Below are 20,533 nucleotides of genomic sequence, written 5' to 3' on the forward strand. Positions count from 1 at the left end.
AGATTAACAGCTCAAATATGCATTTAGGGTTCACATTTTAATCTAACAAAAAGCCTAAGAGAAAAGGCTCATGTGAATGAAACTTTCCACCCACTCAGAGAACAACACAAAAGACAGAACTCTGTGCTCAATCCACAGAGCCTCCCAGCAGAACTTGAAGCTGCCAAAGGCAGGCTGTGACAGATGGCCATGGGAGCAAACTTGGAAAGCAAAGGCTTTCAAGGAAGATGGCTGTGGCTTTAAAGCTAACTAGTAATTGGCATGGCTGTCAGGGTTGGGAGTCTGCCTCCTGAGCGAGTTCTGGCTGCTGTGTTTACATGTGCACCCACAGGCGTCCGTGTGCGGCTGGCACGCGGCTCCCGGCAGGGAGGTATTAATAGCTCTGGGTCAGCCTTGTGCTGAGCATCTCTGCCAGAATAGCTGTGCTGGGAGGAGCTCAAAGAGCTAAACTCACTGATTGCCATAGCCAGCAGGAAGCCCTTGTGTAAGAACGATTATAAGAGCAGAATTCCATTTTTAGCGGCTCTCTTTACTCCGTGGTGTGTTTTATACACCAGTACAAAGTGTACCTCAGCTGCCATCACCAAATCCAGAACTGTGACACTCTGCTGCAACAGACACCTTGAATCTCTGTGAGAAATGGACTCCAAGTATAAACTCAGGAGGATGACACTGGGCTTCTTTTGATGAAGGCATCCTCATTTTTAAACAGCAGTAGTGGGAGGATATTCAGGGAGGAAATGAGGGGGCACTGCTCTCCCAGCTGATGAACTGGAACACCAAGGAGACACCTCACCTGCCACTAATGGAAAACAGCCCATCCTTCATTTGGCAACTATTACTGACAAAAGCTGAAATCATGTCACGGTAACAGAAGTTCTCATCCAGGGTAAAATCAGTAAGTTCTTCCTTCATTCCCTTGACAAGCCTCACTCTCACCTGCATCTCTCCTGTTTTCCCCAGAGGTTTGGTCTCACTCAAGAATACATTACACCAAACCTCTCTGCTCTTTTCTTTATCAGTCCAAAGAATACTCCATTCAGTTTTCTGGTCCACCTGCCATTTAAACTAAAACAAAACATTGCTGACAGAAGTTTACCTATCAAGCTAGCTAACTGCAAAAGTCAGCTTTTCTACTGAAAAGATTTTTCAGATTTTTTTCCAGATGATTTCCAGTCAATTTTCTAGCTGTTGTGTCTCTCTTTTGGGGAGACATTGTTCACACTTTCCACATGGAGAACACAACTGGCATCTTCTCAACAGGCAGACTAACATTAGCTACCATACCCCTACCCTTCAGCAGCAGTAGAAAAAAATCCTCAAGAACGTGGAAGAAATCTCTGAAAATAACACATAACCAAGGTGGATGGCAAATCTTTGGTACCCGTGACCTTCTGCAATATAACCTACAAGCTCCATTCAGCAGATCAGTCCAGCCCACGACTGCATCGTAGACATTTATTTCTAGCAGCCCAGGTTCTTTAGGGATTGACTTTTGAAGGCACAGCTCACTGGCTGATAGTAATCTCTTCTCAAGTCCCTTAGCTGTTTTTTTTTTTTTTTTAAGCAGAGCTGCCACACAGGCAGCACTGCTTGACTCATCACACTGAGGCTCTGTGTGGAGCAGATTTAATTCCTCTATATAGAATACTTGATATATTTATCCTGGCACTTGACTTTTTCCTCATGAGACACCATCAGAGTCGTGGCAGCTTTAAAAACCTAAGCTTATTCCATATATACAGAAGGAAAGTGGCTGAGCTGGCAGGATTTGCTCCACTGAGGACACACATTATCTGTGCTCCCTTCTCTCCTGCAGGTTCACAACAGCCTGAGTGGTTTCAAGCAGACCTTGCAGCTTATTTGGATCCTTCTCTCCTCTTCCAGGCAAAAAGAGGGTTGGAAAGAGGAAGAGGGCAGTGAGGATTCTGGTGAATCTTTTATTTCTGAGTGTGTGCCTGTGGCTCCCAGAGCCAGGAATGGGAGCTCTGGTACAGATGGGAAGCACAACAGGGGTGGGGGGACAGGAACCATCAACCCACCATATGAATGTCTCTCAGAAGTTTAACATGCAATGTGATTGTCATGTAAAGTGTTATGTAACTAATCCTTCTGCAATACTTCCAAATAAAATTTTTCCTGCAAATTTATAAAATGGAAGCAGAAAAATATCCAGAAGATACTGCATGTTTAGTTGTACTTTCATTACTGTTATTATTACATTATTTCTGAGGCTGAAATAATGAGAAACTGTGCAACTGTGATAAAAAAAACGTGTCTTAGAAGGGATATAAATGATAAATTACTATGAAACAAATGACCTTTTACTACCAAAATATCCTGTGAATTCTTAAATTGTAACATAGAACAAGATCCCAAAGGAAAAGACGGGATAGAAGTCATCCATGTGTCAGAAATTAAATACTACAGTAACTTTCTGGCACAGGGAGTTTTGGCTGATGCAGCTTTTTAGCCTCTCTAGGACACAGTTTTTCCCAAGAAAAGTATGAAACAAGCATCTCTGGAGTCAGCTGAACACACCATTCAAGTTTATAGTCTGGTACCTTCTCTTCTGAGATGAAACCCAAAGCTGTTCTCCAGTAGCACTCCAATATTCTCCACTGACATTTCGTAGTGTCATTTTCATCCATTACTAACAGAGGCAAAACAAACCTTCCCAGGCTGGTAGCTAGCTTTACATTTTTATATTATTTCTTACAAAATTTTAGTCTTTTTGAAAAACGTTTCTTACTTCCCATATCAGGAGAGGAACTAATATTCACTCCATTCTTTGCTTTCCTTATGACTTATTAATTTAGTTTTTCAAGTTTTGTAAGAAAGGTGGTGTCTCATGGTTGGTGGGGGTCCATCTAATGACTACTTATAACATGTTGACAACTACGGTTTTGCTATTGTTGAAATTGTATGTGCCTTATCTTACAACCAGAGACCACACCTCATCCCATATTTCTGCATGTTATGTTAATTTTCCTCTACATTTCAGGTAATTTTTTCAGGTAATTTTGAATGTTCTTATTAGTGCAAATTCTTAGTGCATTTAATTTATTGTGTTTTGAAAAGAATAATAAAAAGGACAACACAAAGGTCTGTAGCCTCCTGTTAATAATCATATCTGGGGTATTTCATTTGTGGAAACCTGCACTCATTTAAGCCAAGTTCTACAACAGAACTTCTGACAAACAGGGGAAAAAAAAAAGAGGAAGCAGATTTAGGCTGTCCAGTCCCACATGTTCGTAGCTGTGTGTGGCACAAGTGGTGAGCAATTAATGCTTGTGCCCAGGCTGTTCAGGTTAGGGACAAAATGGGATGGGATAATATGATCCAAATGTATTCCTTCAATATCAATACAGTACTGATGAGTTTTTCAGTTAGGACAGGATTTTTAAGAAGTCTTAAGTGCTACAATGCACATTCCTTTTATCTAGTGCTCATCACTGTAATGCAGGATCCTTCAGTGCTCACGACACAAAGGCTCTTTGCTCCCTCAGAATTCATTTCAGAGGAAGCCATTAGATCTCACAGCTGCAGTTTAATGTAGGGATTTTAGGTCATCTCAGAACTTACCCTTTTCCAAGAACAGTTTTAATCATTGTTCAGTACCTGAATATACTTTTATAATTATGCTTCAAGTGTTATTGCAGCTATATTTCAGATTTTACGTACGTAGGAAAATGCTATATTATTTTAATACTGACGGTAGAGTAAAAATCTATTCAATATTCACCTTTCAGGAAGCACAATCAAATATCCAAGAACACTATTAGACTTGCCTAGCATAAAGTTTCAAACTGCTAATGGATTTTAAATTGATGTCATAATGCTGCAATTTAAATACATGATGTTCATTAATTTTGCCAGAACTCTTTGTAGAGTAGGAGTGGTATGAAAGAAGAAGGAAGGTTATATTTTCTCTACCTGCTTCTTTTTATCTGCTTCCCCATTTTTGATATACAAAAAGAGTCATTACATCAGCTTGATGTGGGTGGGGGGAAGTTTATTCCAGTAGGTTTCAACTGGGTAACCACCGTGGAGTTGTACCAAATTGATATTTCCTAAGGAAAAAAAAAAATCACCAGGACTAGGATAAAAATAACTAACATATGATAGGCATGACATTTCCTAAAGACAGATTTCATGGGACCCCTCACCAAAAATCCATAGGCACAAAGTGGAGGAAATAAGGGAAAGAAAGGTCATCTTGTTCATACACCTCCTTCTCACTTAAAGGTCAAAATTCATGTACTGAGTGAGACAGCAATATTGCAAAACAGCAGCAGAGTTTCCCACAAATCACAAGGAGTCACCTCGGATGTGGATATTGAAAAGGGAAAAGAGATCTCATCATGGAAGGCTACTACAAGATCTTCTCCTACTGAGGGGACTGAGGGTGGGCTCTGGATGCAAATTTTCTAGGTGAAGAATCCCCTATTTCAGGAATATCTCCAAAGTGAAACTAAAATGTGTCTAGACATAGTGGCCCAGTATATACAACACTTCACATCTATTTGTATTTCAAATCTATTATATTTACTGTACATAAAGACAGTTTTCCCAAAGCTGTTGCTATGGCTACAAATCAAGGAAACCATAGCAACAACCCTGTATTATGTACAGCCTTAATTGTGGATTAAGTTATGTCTCTCTTTACATTTTATATTAAATACTCCAATACATCTAGTTTTAATCTTTTTTTTCAGACTTTTTAATAATAAAAACTCCACAATTCTATAGTGTCAAGTCAAATACACAACACCCTTGAAAAATGTCTTTACAGCATTATTCTGATCATACCTAATAACAGCCACATCATTGTTTTTTACTTGAGATAAACACTAATATTCACATAATCATATTTCCTGATCTTTTTTAATACAAATTAGTAATAATCACTATTTTAACCAAGTAATTGCTTTTCCATCATCTCATAAGATTTTTCAAGCCCCATCCCACTCAGTCCTACCCCCCCCCAAAAAAACAGCTCCTCCTAACTTAAACTTTTATTGCTATGGATAAGACTGGGGAGTTGGGCCGTTTTTAGTTTGGTTTGATTTTCCTTTTTCTTCAGAAAATATTCAATAGAGAGACAGGAAAGGCAGAGAAGCAGCTCATTCTAGATTTTCCAGCTTCCTGTCACTTCAGATGACTGATTGAGTTGGTGGCAAATTATCCTAATTCCTCTGGTTTGTTGACCTTGCACTTTAAAGTACACTAAGGAGCTGGCATGCAGCCAGACCTTGGAGTGCAGCCTGAGAGGAACAGGTAAAGGAGAACAGAGAACAAATGTGAAGAAAAGAAGAAGGATGTTAGAAGTGGCTGAGGAACAGGAGGGAGTGCTATCAGACAGCAGGAGACACCAGTGGGTGACTGGATTCAAAGGACACTCTAGGAGAATATGAGCACATTCAACAAAGAATTCATTCAAAGAATTCTGCAAAAAGATTCCCTCAATAGAAGAGAAGAGAAAAAGCCAAAATTCACATCTCTGAAAGCCTTCCCTCCTATCTTCCCTTCCATCACTTTATTTTCTGATAATTCATTGTGGTACTGTTTCCTCACACCATTTGGTCCTTGACGAGACACCATGTGTCTCATTTTGCAAAAAACTTGGCCACATCTGTTTGGGGCATTAGCCTGTCTCATAGAGTAAACCTTTCTGCTTATTTTACATACCACAGCAGCACAAAAAAACTAGAAAATATCTAAATTTTATTAAATGAGCAGAAATTCAATGTATTTGACAAAATAAAGAAACTAATAATTGAGATTTTTCTGGCTATATTAATACAAATTGTATACAAATGCTTATTTGACAGAGTAATATGTGTTCTAAAAATCATAGTCTGAGCAAGTTAGGAGTGTGAGTTAGGAACATGAGCTATGTGAAAGCTTTTCACATGAACATCACAACAAAAGTTCCCTCGCACGGGGGATAATTAAGTCAAAAGTGCATTTACAATAAGCAAACCATGTTCAGGTTCTTCATTATCATTTTAATTAGCAAATACTAATGCAATCTGCAAATACAACGGGGAAAACAACTAAAATTACTAAGTTTAAGGAGTCCTTCGGGACCCAAGCCAAATTGAGACAAATGTGTTACAAATAGATACCGGTCACCAGCTTTCAGGACATCCACTTCCATTTACTGTTAGAACTTCCAAGCGTGTTATCAAATTTAAGAATGAATTAAGGCCTTCACAAACTACTTCTAACCTCTGATGAAGTCAATGGTGAATAAAAATGGATTAGCATGCTCCTCTCCTCCCCAGTTATCAGTTCAGACTGATAGTGATCCAGTGACCACGGCAGCTCTGCCTCATTCAGATTCCACACCTGCCACTTTGGCAACAACCCAGGGACATGGAGAACACGCTGCCCTCCCATTGCTGAGGGATGAAGATGCTGGGTGAAGCCTTAACCCCTCTGAGCTCAACAGCACCTCCCATTCCTTTCACTGGGACTACCACTCACATCTGAACAGTTCTCCTTCCAGGTGCTTGTCCTTTTTCTGTTTTATAGGTAATGTACTTTGGCCTCCAAAATAGTGCTGCATCTTACAGGAGCAATGATTAAAAGCTACATATGTTTAAAGGGAGCTGCCTCCTAAAAACTGCCTCTCTCTCATTCTGAGTTTCACATTTAACCCACTAAAGGTAGGATAATAACTAACTAGTCCAATACACTTACAGGACTAAATTTAATGAAGTGGTGAAGTATTTTCATTCTCTGTAAAGCTGTTATGTGAATGAATTTCACTCATTAATAACTGTAATTTTATAGGAAAAAAACCCCCTAGCAGTTAATGGAAGTCTGACAGTATTTCTCATGACTGACAATACCAGAACTGATCACGAACTACAGAAATAGCTCAATTTTTATGTTGCCTTATTTTGAAAGATTTCATTTTACAAATATTACAAAGAGAGAGGAAAAGTCTGAAGAAAATGCACCACCACCACCAAAACCCAACAGTGGCACTAGAAATTTTGACAACTAAGACACTTTAAAGCAGGAGTCCCTGTAAAACCTAATTTCATCAGACAAGTATTTTTATCACACAGCAAGTATTTTGCAAAGCAGATACACATCAGTGAGTTTTTAAAGTACAGAATGCAAATACATACCTAGTTTTGAAATAGCTATCAAGTATTAATGCACTACTTCCAGAAAAATCCAGTAAACCTCTAGCTTAATACATTCACTAGACTCACATATTCTCATTTCACATATCACTCCCTTTTCTTCTTTCATGCTCATACAAACAAAAATGAGCTATTTCTTCTTTGAGAAGCCCAGGCAAAATGAAACATTTTTAGGACCTTATTACAACAAACACAAGAAAATTCCCTTTTGCATTAGAGGGATTGAAGGATTGAAATTAATCTGAAAGATTTTCTTGTTTGTATAAACAAGGTTTCACTCAATAAAGGGTGATATTGAGGTCAGTTCACTGTTCTCTCCACTGCAGACATGACAGAAATTTTAAAAATTTCAAAGGTCATTTAAGTGGTAGGAGACTTCTAAAATAGCCACTTTGTTCAGAAACACCCTTGTTCAGTTTTTACACGGGGCAGGTTGTAAAAAAGCATTAGATGGGATTGGAGAAAAAGAAATCTACTGGTCCATTTGGCCAGTCTGTTAGAACCAGGTCTTACCTCTTGTGTTTTTACATTTATATATCCATAATGAGTTTTCAGAGGCTGCCTTTGGCCATTAGAAAATGGGATCCACTTGACTCTGGTTTGTCCAAAGCAGTTTAGGATCAAAGGGAAAGTTACTTCATTTGTGAGACGAACGATGATCAGACAGAGGAATGCTGCAATGAAACTCACGGCAACAATGGACTTTCTCTGTAATGAAAAGAAGAAAGGAAATAAATTATTAAAATTGAGAGTCAGTTTTAATAAAAAAATACATATCTTCAATTAGGGGATGAAGGAAAAACACTTGAGAAAGCTTTATGTGAAATTATTCCTCTGGTAGTCACCTTGCTGCAGGAGCACAAGGAGACAGGTGACTGGATTGTTTTATTTCAATAAATTTGCATTTCAGAGGTTTACAGAGTTTCTTTTAGAACTGGTCGCAAATGAGTCAGTTTTGCTCACAAAAAAAAAAAGCCTTTTTTTTAAGGTTCAAAAAACATCTAGCAGCTTTAAATTTTATTTGCATTTGGAATAAAGATTTTATGTAAACATCCACACCAAATTCTTCACTCAAAGTCATCCGTTTTCTAGGGATGACAACACACAAAAGGAAAATACCATCTGCAGTAACACCACACAAAGTTTACTGGAAAGATTACCATCCCTAAAGATCATTCCATGCAAAAGAATTCATGCTATAACTTTAAAAAATTTAGAATAAATTGTTGGTGAAGTCAGCACCACATTCTGCCTTATTCCAAGTTCATGAATTTACCAAGTAAGGCATTATTATTTTGGACAAGACAATCTCCATTGTTAATAATTCAACCAATCTGAAGCCTGTAATTAGTCCTCCCCTTCCACCTCCAGCCCATGCGGTCAGCTGGACTGGAGAATGTAATCCCAGAAAGATCACAACTCTTTCCTGGGTAACTCCCCAGTCTGCAGGTGAAAAACCTGTGAGAAAGTAGGATGCTCTCCTTATTTTTAGCTATTTTTTAAATACTGCAGTCAATTACTTCTAGACAAATTACTTAAGGACAATCATGTCAGTTGGCATGTGTAAAGATTCTAGATATGATACTCTATCAAAAAGATTATTTTCACATTTCCCCTGTGGGAATGAAACAATTATCATTTACACGTGTTTTTACTGTACTTTAATTGCATTCTAGGTTTACCTAATTTGCCACGGTTTAATTACTCTACTGAAGGTAATTCTATCATTGTAAACAGTAACATTTACAGAAAATACAGGGGGAAAAAAAATCATTTGCCTAAGGGCCTATACATAAGTCTATAATAACACTTAATGCTGGATGACAGAATCTGATCACCCCAATTCCCATCTACCAGCTAATTCCCAACTAACCAGCACAGAACACATTTAACAGCATTTATTTTACATGATGGCAATAAGATCACACATGATGCCATGGTAAAGGCAAGCTCTCCCTGCAACCAGGTAAGATTAATCTATCCTTGCACAACAGTGAGAATCACAATGAGCCCACAGCAGATTGGAAGGGATGTTATGATAGTCCCACAAAAAGAGGTAACAAAATAATCCATTGCAGGGGTCAATTGCCTGGCTCTGTGTTCTGGGAGGTCACAATTTATAAGATAAAAGCAATGAGAGACTGGGCTGGAAAACATGGGTGAAGGAGGTCACTGTGAGGAGAAAAGGAAGAGGAGGATGAAGAAGTATTGTGGCAGTGTGATTCAGTGAGGAACCTCAGCCAGCTAATGGTTGTGCAATGTAAAATTAAACCCAGCAAATCTTCAGAGGGCAGCGCAGCAGCCACAACCCAATCACAGCTCTCAGAATTCATGGAAGCCACTGCACTTTTCATCATCTGCATTATAACAGATTTACATTAAATTGCAATAAAATGGCTGGGGAGCACTTCTGTGTCACTTCTCTTTGTAGCAGATGGAGTCAGAAACATTTAGCTATATATCAGAGCCTTGTAAGTGCTAAAAGCAGCCAAGATGTGCAGTGCAAGTGATAATCATAAAGCAATGAGAGGGAGCATGGATTAGTCATATTATTTATTGCAAATCAGAATTAAAATACTGCAAATATTTAAAGAGGAATCTAGAGTCTCATTCCACTACATGAGCATGTTTCAATCAAAACATCCACAGCAGGAAGCAAGATTGCTTGTATGATGCTACTACCCTATTTCCACATACCCTATCTTCCTGGTTTATTGAATATCACTTTTTACTTCCTTTATTTTGTGCAAATCTGTTCTGAACTTGAAAATAGTGCAATCAGCTTTATGTGCTTCTCACGGAGAGTTGTTCTAAACAGCCCTTTCCCTGAGAAACATTCAATTGTGTAGCTAAATTTCTTTGCCTTCACTACAAACCCACCTGATTTTTATATTTCTTTTCTTTAAATGCACTGTACTATCAGATGAAAGAAAAAATATGGCCTTTTGGTTTTTTATGTAAGAAAATATTGTTTGAAAATGAAAACAGCAAAGATTTTTCTCTGTGTTGCTTAGCCAGAAAGAATTTGCACTAATAAGAACATTCAAATGAGAGAAAGGAATTTTTACAATAAACAGAATTAAGGCATCTGTTGAAATTGTTTAGGAAAAAAAAATCTAGCCATATGCAAACCCAATGTTTACTTATCAACTTGTACAAAGGACGCTGGTATTAAGTATTCAGTTCCCCTGCAATTTTTGTTGAAGGCATGAGATCCAACAAAAGGCATTCTCTGTGGGAAAGACTACTGCAAACTGGCATTTCAGTGGCTCCATTAATTTCACTGTAAAAATACTGAAAAACACCAAAGCACACACTTTTTAAAGTTACAGCCTTCTTAAAGCACCAAGTAAAGAAGTCTGATCGGTGGCCATGAATATTCTACAGGGCACTTCTAAAAGTAATTTGATCCCCTTAAGTCCCTATGTTCTTTACCTGCTCATTAAAAGCAAAAACAAAACAACCAAACCCAGGTGCTATTTGTCATTAACTGCCTGTTGTAAAATCTCCTTTCCTGCAGATAAATGGATTTTGTTATTGGTCCTCTGATAAAACTTAAAATTCAGCATTTGAGAATCCAGAAATTCTACATGTCATTGGGATATGACAGAGAAGTCTGAAGCTACATACAGGGATGAATACCAAATTGTAATTTGCCTTAAAATTTGTCTGCATCAACATTTTAAATACTCACACATCCTACCATTTGGGAGAGCTTAACCAACACTAATCAGTAAGTCAGCAGAGAAACAAATCTTATTACTTCTTAATTTTCAGTTCTCATGAATGCAAATTGTCTCTTAACAGAAGAAATGTTTCTTTAACATGGACATATCCTGTGCATAAATCTCAATCAATCCTTTTTTTTTTAAACTAATCTAATGTAGATATTTTGATACTGACAACATTTACATAAGAAATGTATATTCAGTTATAAACATCTTTTAAATGTTTCCCATTTTTTCAGATACTCAGTGAGGGGTACACAGTAAGACATATGTTAAAGAGTATCTACCTGGATGACTTGCATGGTATATTAGCTTTTGTTACATTTTATTTCAGTCACTATAGTACCTGACTAGCCTAGATGGCAGTGGCAAGAATAAAATTATCCTTCTATGAATACAGGATCGTCTAGCAGAAGAGTGAAGGAGTTTACCTTTAGTTAATGAGACTAAGTCTCTACCCACAGGCTCATTCCCAGTTTAAAAAAGAAAAAAAAAAAAAGTGATAGAAGAGGAAAAAGTTGAGATCAGAGATCCTGAACTGCAATACCTGAGACCCCACTGGGCCAAAAGCTCTCACTAGGACTAAAGATTTTCTTCTAACTCTTTTTATTCAATCCCCACAACAGCACCATCCCACTTTTGGTGTCAGTTATCTCTCAGACACCAAGCTCATTCTGTCTAGTATGTATAATATCAAAATCAATAACTAGCAGGCATGAATCACATTCAATTTATATCTAGGTTGTTAAAAATAAGAATTGAAATAAAACCAGGGGTGTCATACTACTCTGCTGGATAGAATTTAATTAAAAACTTCATGGGAATAAAAAAGTAACTACTTTCAGGGGGATAAATATTTGGCAACATGGTCCCTAGCACTATTTATATGCTTCATATCATCGAGTTTTGGCTAATTACCAGTGCCAGGGTGATTCATTAGTTTCAGTTTGGCAGGAACTTGACAGTCTGAACAAGTTTTAGTCATTTTTCTTTCATAATCTGTTAAGGAGTGAGATGACAAGAATAATTTTTTTATAGTTCAATAATGCCTGACAGAATAGTAAGACACAAACATTTTTTGTGTTGTATACAGTTGTCTGGGAGGGGGGGAAGAAGGAAATATTTTCAGCATAGGAAGATAATTTCTGAAGTTGTAAATTTTGCTGAGATCTGTACTAAGTATCTTTATTCTACTTTCTAGCCAGAGCACAGCACCCTGCCACTTGGCATGTATTATATGGCAGAGACTATCAAACCACTTCACAAGCAGGAATAAATCCCCATCCGAGTGAGTTTCACAGTAAAAACCCATTTCACAGGTGCATAAACTGAGGTTGAAATCAACTTCCCTAGGATCACAAAGAACTCAACAGAAGTTTTTTACTCAAATCTTAAAATTTCATTCTAAAACTATTTTGTTCTTCAGGCTTATTGTTTCTATCACAAGTAACCGCCCGAATTTGTTAAGAGACAAAGTTGAACATGATATTATGGCAGATTCCAGTAAAGAACCTGGGAGCCATGCCCCAAACAGTAATTGCAAATAAGCCTTTTTTCATAAATTGATTTTCTTCAGTACTCATTCTTTCTTTTATTTTTTAGATACATGGCAGCACCGGGCTTGGAAGGACAAATGAAAGGTAAAGATTTATGTGAGGGCTTTGGGTCCCTTGGATGACACAATATGCAGGAATATTGTATTATTTCCACAATTCCTGCCTTTACGGGCACAGTGAGTAACTCAATCTCTTTTTTAATATCGCTGCACATCATACCACTTTCATTACAGGACTGATGCAGGGTTTCAGTTTTTACTCAAGTATAATACCAAATGAAAACAATAATGGCTACACTTACTGAATTTGTTTCAATTTGTAGACCACTATATGTAAAAAATAGTTTTATTTAATTTTCTCTTTTATAGTCTTGAGCATCCCATTTAAAAGCTACTTTCTATTACAACAGAGCATTAAATGAAATTCTTTCAGCACTCTAGTTCAGTGTACCTTACTGATTTCACAAGTATTGGAAAAAAACATGCCTTCCAGCTACTTCTTTTGTCCTGAAACTCCCTCTAACAGGGCTGCTGAAGAGACAGTCAAGCAGGGGTCCTAGAAGTCTTCAAAGAGAGTAAGATATATAGCAAAGATCCTTCTAGAAACAGTCATGTGTCAAACATCATTTGCATAAAATCAGTAGCTGAAGATTTGCTTTCTTCTCTTCCAGAAGTGAAAGTTAACCTGAATATGTTCAAAGGCTCCACAGGAGACTGCTGTCAGTGTTTCTCTCTCAGGAGGAGAGAAGAACAAAGCTGGTAGGGTTTATATCACCAGTAAGATCTCATTTGGGTTAAAAAACCAGTAAAATTCGGATTAAAGCAATTTTTTTTTAAAGGACATCTTTGCTAAACTGCAATGGAAGCAGCCAGGAAGCTGAGAAATAAAAGCAAAAATGAAGTTCAGTGATGAAGAAGTAATGCAAGAAATGCAGTGCACCTAAAAATAGGTAGTTACAACGAAAGAAACATGTGAGTTTTATCCTGAATGTGTTCCTCATAAGAAGGTACCCTGAACCAGGACTGTGTTTGAGGACTATGGTGTTTAAGCAGGCATGAATAGAAGACACATAACTTCTTGCACACCTGCTCTGCAGGAGCTCTGGCCTTTTCTATGGCTAAGGCAGCTCAAGGGCTCTCAAAACACAGCTCATTGTACCTCATGTCGTTGTCATTTGTTAAAACTTTGTTACTTAATTCAGCTTTCACCACGATTCACCATTCACATAGTAGCTCAACATAGTCAACCAGATCTTTCATTAAGGCCAAAACTGTGCAGAGTGGGTTCAGGCTTACTGGGGTATGACCTGAGCAATGAACAAACAGTAATCAGCACAGTCCAAATAATTGATGTAACAGCAGCAATCTGTATTAAAAACCTTATATAAGAGATAATCCTTCTATATGTAATCTCCTTTTATTAGTCTCAGGTAACTGCACAAGTTTCTTACATACAGCATTTTCATCAAAAAGACACTTATTATTTACTTACTTACTTATTTAGGTAATAATATGAAATTATGTAAGGTGAAGAACTTCCAAGTTTCAAGGAGTAATTGTTGATGGATTTTGAAGGCCTTCCATATGCTATCATGCATAAGAAGATACTATATTTGAAAAGCCCCAGTGATTCTGAGCCCTTCAAATTGCAAAGCATTGCCAGATTTCAGGAATTACTTTGTGTCACTATTCCCTCTTGCCCTAAACTTGAAGCCTGATAAGAAGGAGCATTTATTTGTATGGAGATATTCTTATCCCTTCAGGCTTTCCAGCACTTTGAGCTCCCCACATCCTACGGTTCCTGCTCTTGGTTTCATCCTTACTCAAAGCTGAACCTGTACTTCTTTCAGCAGTCTGCTCCTGGCCCAGGTTCCCCATGCCAACAGCCCCACTCCAGCAGGAACAAATCCATCATTAGCACAACACCAGCTCACACACCTCAAGGTCACACCACCACCAAAGCAACCTGAACTTCTGAGCAAGGCACACCTTTGGCTAGCCTGCTACTCGATTTTCTACTGCAGCTGAAAGCTGTCCAGTAATTTAAAAGATCTATCCCCCATAAAATCCCCATGGCAGCAAAGCACACTTTAAATAAGGTTGTTGATTTTTCATTCTATAAGATCTGTTAAGAATATTTAATCTAAAACTCCAGTTACTGAGTCACTGATGTCCTTCACAACTAGGGTGAACTTCATCAGCAGCTGTAGATGCATATTATATAAACACTAATGTATTCTCTGCATGATAAAGTGGTATTAAAAAGGAGAAAAAAAGAAAAGCCTCTGCAGTACAGCTCTCAAATGGTGATTTTTTTTTTCTGGTGCTGGATTATTGCCCAGCTCTTCTTATCAATACCTTGGCAAGCTTTCTGACACACACAGGCTGACACACGCTTCCCTATAATAGAACTGCTGCTACAAGAATTTGTGATCTTTCAACCTGGCAGTTGGTTGTTACTATTTACTGAAGTAGTACCTGATTGTAGCTATTTTTCACCTGCTGAGAAAAGTTCAAAGAAAAAAACCACGCATATGTGAGTATTAACTCTTATCCTGCCAGATATACCTCACTTAGATGACCTCTCTTTCTCCTCTGTAGAAACATACAAAGATTCATGATCAGCAACATCTTAAGACTGAATCTGTAACTGAGGGATTTTCACAAACGTTCTGAAAAGCACTCTATAGCTGCCAACATTTTCATGAACATCCCCTCCAAAAAGTTCATTCTTGCAATCAGAGATAGACTAAAAAACGCATAAACCAGTTGAAAAACAACAACAAAAAGCCCCACAAATACATCAAGAAAAATTCTTAGAAGACAATAAAATACCAGCAGACTTCTGGTCAGCAGATCTTTATATTTGAAAAAAGATGTAGTTATTAAAAGTCTTTTGTATTTCTCTGCTATTCTACAGGAAATACCAGAAATACTAAATTTCTTGTTTCAGAATTCACAGGAAAGGTAATTTGATGGCTTCTAAAGTGAAAGTGAGAAAAATTCAATTTTTGCTCGCAACAGTAAAATCATTAGTGTGATTGGTATGCAGCAGCAGGAATGGATGTTAATCACATACATATAGGTTTAGTAAATACTGCACTGGGATGTAACCTCTGGAAGTACTAACTTCTAGATAAGAAAGAAAATAATCAGACAAATAAAATTAAACACTTGACAGCAGCCCAGAGGCAGAAGAAATGAAAGTAAATAAAACGTTGTAACAACCCCACATTCTCAGGCTGCACATCTGTGAAGAAAATGCCTTTTGCTGGAAACCTTCACTTGCCTGCAGCTCACTTCTGCCTGTGGGGGAAAGTTTATGCTACACAGCAAAAACTGCATAACCAGAAATTCACACAAATGAATTGTAATTGCCTACCACCATCTGGACAAGCCCAGGCTTTCTCCATTGAATTTTCTTCTGTAAAGATCCCTGACTGCCACACTGGACTTGAAATTAACAAAAAATTGACACCATGCCTCTGTTTCCTTCTAAAAGCCATTTAACAGTGGAAGACAGAGGAGATCTTGCCCAGCCTGTTACTTGGCAGGACTCTTGCTCTGGCCTTCACACCAGCCTCGTCCCACACTATTCTTTGGGAGGACAGCACTTTTGGAAAGTTCCTCTGGATGTTCTCTCTGCCAGTCTCTGCAATGCACCTGCTGTTCCCAAGCATGAAAAGAAAACAGAATCAGGGCATCATTACTGATTTTAGTCTTGCACCCTCAGCCAGCCAGGGCACCCTAACACAGTGCAGGTGAAAGCCTTGCTGCTCCAGAGGCAGGGATGCAAAGCCTGTTCAGTGTGAAGAGCCATGTGGGCTCTTTAAGGTCTGGCTGAATAAAAGGCTGGCTTTGCTCTGAAATATAAAAATATTGAAGTGATAGACAGCTCCTTCACCAGGCAAAGGTCCAAGTTCAGAAAGGAGAAAAATAAGTTTTTACACACTGGTCTTCATAAAAAAAAAAAAAAAAAAAAAAAAAGGAGGGTAACTGTGAATTATAAAGAAGCTGTTCTTAAGCAGACATGAGAGATGATGCACTTCAGCCAGGCTGCAGGAGATCTTTTGTAGTCTCTTCTCTTTTTTTCCTTTTTCTTTTTTTTTTTTTTTTTTTTACATTTGACCAGGAGACTCTTCAGCACAGCTGTAGGAATTTTGTCCTGGATTGGCAGGAGGCAAGAGCAGCCTCTATGGATGGCCTTTTCACACAAAGCAAGGAAACCTTGGGCTCTAAATTCTTTTGGCAATTTATCAGTTTTCCATCAGACATGGAAATCTCACTGTTTACTTCAGTTAAACCTGTTCCAGCCTATTTCACCCATACATAGCTGCCACACACGTCATCAGAAAAGCAAAATGTATTATTGAGTGCCTCCAAGCATTGTCTGCTCCTGGCACGTTGAGGAACATTCCAACAGGCCCAACCATTTTCAGCCAAGAAAAGCACGACCTAATTACAGAGAAGTCTGGGCTGAGATCAGCTATTCTGTAACTGGAATTTGAAATTTTCTGCCATATAGCTGGGAGCATGCTACTTCTAGTGAGGGGAGAAAACAGCTTCCCTGCTTAATTCTTGTTCTTTTCTGCATGCTGTTTTCTTAATTGGAAGCTTAGAAAAAGGGGTTGGGGAAACCAAAAAAAAAACACAACCAAAATCAGGACACTGGTGTGGCAGAATCCTCTCTGAAGAGAGAGCTTAATCTATTCCTGTGGCTTACAGACCTTCAGGGTACCAAATTTTTGAGCAAATGGAGGCACATGGAAGATGTGGGATTTGCTGGGATGGTCACATTAGAGTCCATTCTAAGGAGTGTTGCATGTTCCAGCAGAGAGCAATATGCCATAGGAAACACATGGAACAGGGAAGGGATTTAGGGGGTGTGTTTGGATGAAGGCATGCAGAACCCAGCCAGGCACTCGTACTGGAAACATTAATGATCATATTATTATCACAGCACCATAGAACAGAGCTTTTAATCTAGAATGCACATCAACTGCATTAAACACTGCGTGCTCCTAGCAGTACATCCAGCTATTTTATGATCCCAATGAAAAATAGGAGGCAGGCCTGTGTTTTAAATCTTTTTTAGGAGGGGCTGCACTGAGCAATGCAGTGTCAGTACCAACACAGAGGGGCAAATGACCTGTACATTTTTGGCAGAGGGATTTCTTTTACTGACCCTGCTTCACTCACTTCTTCTCACAAAGTCATGGGAAGATGTTGCAAAGCAGCGGGAACATAAACAAAATTTCTTGCCCACTTAATACAATCGTATTCCTTCTACTGGTAGGAGTCTGTTCATTATTCATCCTAAGATAACATGAGCAAGAGGCCATCAGAAGCCACCACAAAGGAGACTCTCCAGATAGCAAAGATTATGCAGCACTGCAGTTACAAAACACGACGACTGCTCACATACTGCTCAAGCAGTTGATGACATTTCCCCGCATTGACTAGGGAGCTCCTCAAATCCTGAAACTCAATAAAAGCACTGATCAAGGCAGTGCCTTCAACTTAATTATGAGCTTTATTGATCACGTCTTCTCTTTATAAAAATAAAAAAAAAAGTGGGGCATGGCAGGGGAAGTAACCACAAAACACTGCAGTGGCACTTGGCAGAACAGATTCCTTGGAGTGGGAAAACTCTGCCTTTTGTGCTGACCTCTCCCTTCTAGGAGTTAAGAAACTGTTTTTACACAAACCTCTTTTCCTCAGAAGGAGGCAAAACACAATTTCATGTTTACAATAAAATCCATGATCTGAGACTTATTTCGTGAATGCACTGAGGTGAACGGGATACCTGCAGTGGAATAGCACCAAAAGCCACAATCAGGAGTCAATCTCTATTGTGATAAAAGCTGTAAATTCTTTGGATTCATTATTTCTGCACAGGATCTCAATAGAAGCTAGGGAAAATCATAAAAATTGATAGTTTTCCAAAAGACATTCTCCCAAGCAGTAAAGTTTAATCTCTCACTGATCTGTTATCCTGATAGAATAGTACAGGGACAGTAACATATATATCCTACCCAAACACACATTCCATCATCATATCACGCTCCTCTCATGCTGGGTGAGCTAACTGAATTGAACTTGACCTTCAAAGCCCTTGGAATGCAACAAAATATCTCTGTTTTCTGACATTTATGGGTGGCTTTTCTGCATGGCTGCTTTTATTGCCTGGAAAATAATGGCGAAAGCTGTGTGTACAAACCCACTACAAACACTGACAAATCACATGAAAGGAAGACAGATTTATTCAGTGTAGATTACTCCACAGCTAATCTAATCAAATCCAAGTTTTACATTTTTAAAGTAGATCAAAAATTCATAGAGTTAGCATTTCAATACAATAGATATATATTACAGCTTTATTGTAATCTGCAAGTGTAATTGAACTGATGTGGATTTTCAGTGCTTTTATTTTTGCTTAAAAAAGCTTTATGTATTTCATATGAAAATGCATCATTGAACCAGCATATGCACAAGAAAAACCCCATGAAAAATTCATAGAGAAGATTATCAATCTCTGTCTAATAAGGCTTAGATAAAAACACATTTGGACATAATTCTATATTAAAAATTGAAAGGGCTACACATGGAAATGCAAATATATTCTATTTGTGGCTTTCTTAAGCTTAAAAGAAACCACTCCTAGCCACTCCATCAGAGCTGATCTAGAACATTTTGATGGAAGAAATGCAACACAACTGGGCACCTAGAACAGTTTTCCATCCTTTGTCCATCTAACATAGAGAGTCTGTCATGTGTCAGAAATTATTTCAAACTCCTGGTTCCCTCCATATACATTCTACTCATGTGCATGCAAGAAACAAACAAAAGTAGTACAAATCCCCAAAACATTCAAATTTCATTCAATTTTTGTGTAAGACATAATAAAGACAAAATCTACTGTCCCTGTACTTGGTTCTATGACAGCGTATCCAGCTACTTGCACCAAAGAAAGCCAACTGTGGAATTCTGTCCTTCCTTCATATAAAGATATCTCTAATTGATTCAAAGGAGAGCAACAGAAAGCCAGAAGCACAATTAAATTTGAACAGGAGCAGTTAGAGAAATACAATTTTTAAATTCTTCCCCAGGGCCTTTGTGTATGAGTTATTCAATCTGCAAACTCGGGATCCCTCAACTCCCACTTGAGCCAAGTCTGGTGTCACCAAACCCAGCTTGTGAATGTTCTTGCTGACATCTGTGGGACCCAGAACTGCACCTCACAGCCACAGGGGAACTTCCTAAGGTGCCAGCCTTGACCTGGATATGAACAACGAGTTCTCATCTTTATTTTTGCAGCTGGTGCAAGGAAGCAGGTTCTGCCCACAACCCTTCTGTTGGGTATGAATCTCTCCCACACACTAACAGCCCTGAGGCAATGTATTTTCAATTATCTTAGACACCAACCTGGTCTAAAGCAGTAGAATACAGCCACCAAAGCCTGAATGAACTCGTCACAGTGCCCCAGAGGTTACAGAAGGGTTTTTTCCTTTCCAGCAGGGAAGCTGTCAGAGACACTGCTGAGATTAAATAATGCCCCCCATGACCCTTAGGGAGTACCAGGCAAAGGTGAGTTTTCCTCAAGTTCATTTAGAACCAGAATCATACTCAGTTACTTCTAAGAATAGATCCTAGACACTTCAACAAATACAATATTCAAAAAAACATGCATAATGAATGCAGGAATGTTACTCTTACATTTACTGTTTCATCTGTTTGCAGTGTTTTCCATTATTCCTCTCAAAGGTCTTCACTTTTATCAGTTTTTATCTCCACCTTTACCCCAGTGCTGGTTAGGCAGCTGTTACCAACAAAAGAAGGAATTTGCACAGGACACCCCACTGCCCTGAGGGGTTACTGGCCATCATTCATTGTGCCCACATCCTCTGCCAGAATACTTGGGTCTGCAGTAGTTTTTACACTCATTACAAGTTATGAGAGTTTATGATCTGTTCCAGTCACTAAGAGCCATAAAATCTATCCCACTGCTCTGAAAATAAAATAGCATAAAGATTTTCTCAGTGATTCTCTAAGTCTTCTAGCCATAAATCCCAACAAATAATGCTGCT

The 20,533-nt window shown here is 38.4% G+C and overlaps 1 protein-coding gene across 1 annotated transcript in view; it reads right to left on the reverse strand.

The window, feature by feature from the left end:
- The window catches only part of ST6GALNAC3 (ST6 N-acetylgalactosaminide alpha-2,6-sialyltransferase 3), a 214,804-nt gene that overhangs the window by 109,714 nt on the left and 84,557 nt on the right, over positions 1–20,533 (reverse strand). The window contains exon 2 of the mRNA XM_071436486.1: positions 7,677–7,871. Within this exon, the coding sequence (XP_071292587.1) occupies positions 7,677–7,871 (195 nt within the window). The remainder of the gene's footprint in view (positions 1–7,676; positions 7,872–20,533) is intronic.

Source organism: Agelaius tricolor, unplaced genomic scaffold, assembly GCF_023055355.1.
Source record: "Agelaius tricolor isolate 1412-34295 unplaced genomic scaffold, bAgeTri1.0.p SCAF_11, whole genome shotgun sequence".
Classification (NCBI taxonomy): domain Eukaryota; kingdom Metazoa; phylum Chordata; class Aves; order Passeriformes; family Icteridae; genus Agelaius; species Agelaius tricolor.